We start from the raw sequence: 2211 nt of genomic DNA, 5'->3' as shown, positions 1-2211 counted from the left end.
TATGTGCATACAGGTGGTGCATAGGCAGGACAAGAAATATAGTGCAGTGTAGACAGTAGTATACAGAAGGTGGTCTAGAGTATAAAGTAACTATAAATGTGTTACATATACAAACAACAAAAATAAAGGATGCATAATTTTGAACAAAATTGTTTTAATTGTTCATCTAATGTTTTAGTGAAATCAGTCACATTTCAATAGAAAAAATATTAAGAATATAACAATTACATTTAATTTGATGTTAAAGAATGTGTGAACACTAAATTATTTACACATTATTTATACATTATTTAAATACAAAACATTAATTCATTCACTCTTCAAAACAAAAAGGTCCTTGATAATTTGCAAGAACACAGCAGTTAAGCCAGATCTGATTCACACTGCCAATCAGTGTGAGTGGCACGGGAGAGTCCCAGATGTGGAAGGACTTTACCCTACCGATCACTCTCTCCACAATGATTCTGAGGCGGGCAATGGCTTGGGTTTGTTCTGTTTCCTCCTTGCTGAATTGAGCTGAACGCTTGAAAGGTGGAATGATGAGCTTAGCTCCAACATCAGCAAGGAGGTCTTGAATGAGGAACCCTTTGTCCGCCATGATTTCGTCTCCTGGCTCCAGCAAGGGAAGGACTCCACTGATCCTGGTGATCTCCTTATCTGAGATGCACCCAGTGTACAGGGGGGAGACAAATGTCACCAAACCATTGGGAGCAACTCCAATCAGCCCTTTTAATGTTGTCCTGTTTTTGTAGTTGGAAAATGTCTCTGACTGTAAGGTCAGGGATGAGGCTGTCTCCAGGGCAATTTCTGTGCAGTCCAGTATCACTCTGACATTGGGATAGTACCTCTGGAATTTTGGGGGCATAGTGGACTTAACCTTTTCCCTGCTTATCCAGATGGGAAGTGAGCCCAGCATCAGGAAGAGATAATTTGCCCAGGTGATGGTAACCCTGCTGACCCTGGCAATGCTCACATCAAACATGTCAGCAATGAGCTGCTCCTTCATGCCAACAGCAACCCGCATGGAGTACATCAGGAACTCATCGATTAATGGCATGCTGCGTGGTGGGCTGGGATCTTGGCAGCCTTCCTCACCTGCCCTCTTTGCCTTGGTCCAGTACACCAGTCTAAGTGCAGATGGTGCAATCGACTCCCAAAAGATAGTAAAAACCCTCTCGGATGGAAATTTTGTGTAGAAACGAATTTGGTCGTCCGATGAACAGTATCGGCTGAAGAGAGTAGGGGGTGGTAGGTCAGTCTTTTGCAACCTGGCTTCTAAGTCATGGATGTAATCCAACGCCTCATCCAGAGCACCTGTAAAGATAAAGAAATTAAAAAACAGTCTTAACATATTTATGATACCTTTCAACACAACTCAGAGCAGTAATCACATGTCGTGTCAAATTGAAATGTTGCACGAGCATCTTGCTTCAGTAACGTTACATTTAAAATTCGTCAACAGGCTATGTTACAGAGCTACAGATGTAGGCTAACGTTAGTTGAATTTCAAGATATAGACATACCGTATATTACCATATAATAGACGGGTTTCAATTAACCGCCGGTTCCCCTTTAAACGCCGGGTGCAGGTGTATATTTTGGTAAATAACTGCCGGTTCCAAATAAATGCCGGGTCCAAAAATCAAAGAATAAGGCGTGACCAATGACGCGGAACGTTTTTCTTCTTCGCCTTTTCAAGTGATAGTGAGTTTGTCTGTTTGTGTGTGGAAAAAGAGAGAGTGTGTGTGAGTATAACAGTAAATGTTATAATTATTTTAATATATGTTTTTGGGATATTGTGCTTTAAGGTGTGTGGCCTGACAGTGGCAGCTAATGGCAGTGAGGACCATTTGATCCTCTGTTTCAAAGAAGGGGAGCCATGTGCAGCAGGAAGAGAGATGTTGGCTCAGGCAAGACAAGGGGAGCAGGAGGATAATGGAGAAGCTGAGCGGCAGGAGGAAGATGAGGGTGAAGAGTTCGAAAATGAACTGGTAGTTGGGGATAATGATGAGGAGGAGGAGGAGGAGGTGGAGGTGGATAGTAATGAGATGGATGCTGATGAAGAGGATACGTGAGAGGATGGACATGAACTTGGTCTAACAGTTGTCTTGTTGTCTTACTCAGGTTGCCTTCCTTCATGATTTTATATTCATGTAGGGCCTACATGTTATATTTTCTGTGTGTTTCAAACAACAAGTTGCTGATATAGAG

The 2211-nt window shown here is 42.2% G+C and overlaps 1 protein-coding gene across 1 annotated transcript; it reads right to left on the bottom strand.

Annotated features, from left to right (window-relative positions):
* Window positions 1-313: 313 nt before the first annotated feature.
* LOC115570459 (uncharacterized) lies at window positions 314-1624 on the bottom strand. The gene is made up of 2 exons (XM_030399065.1): window positions 1524-1624; window positions 314-1314 (listed from the first exon to the last, which is right to left on the bottom strand). The coding sequence occupies exons 1-2, from the start codon at window positions 1534-1536 to the stop codon at window positions 314-316; spliced, it is 1014 nt and encodes a 337-aa protein (XP_030254925.1). The 5' UTR covers window positions 1537-1624.
* Window positions 1625-2211: the final 587 nt, after the last annotated feature.

This window comes from Sparus aurata, chromosome 19 (genome assembly GCF_900880675.1).
Source record: "Sparus aurata chromosome 19, fSpaAur1.1, whole genome shotgun sequence".
Taxonomy (NCBI): domain Eukaryota; kingdom Metazoa; phylum Chordata; class Actinopteri; order Spariformes; family Sparidae; genus Sparus; species Sparus aurata.
Note: the sequence above shows the minus strand (reverse complement) of the source record. Positions and strands in the feature narration are given on the sequence as shown.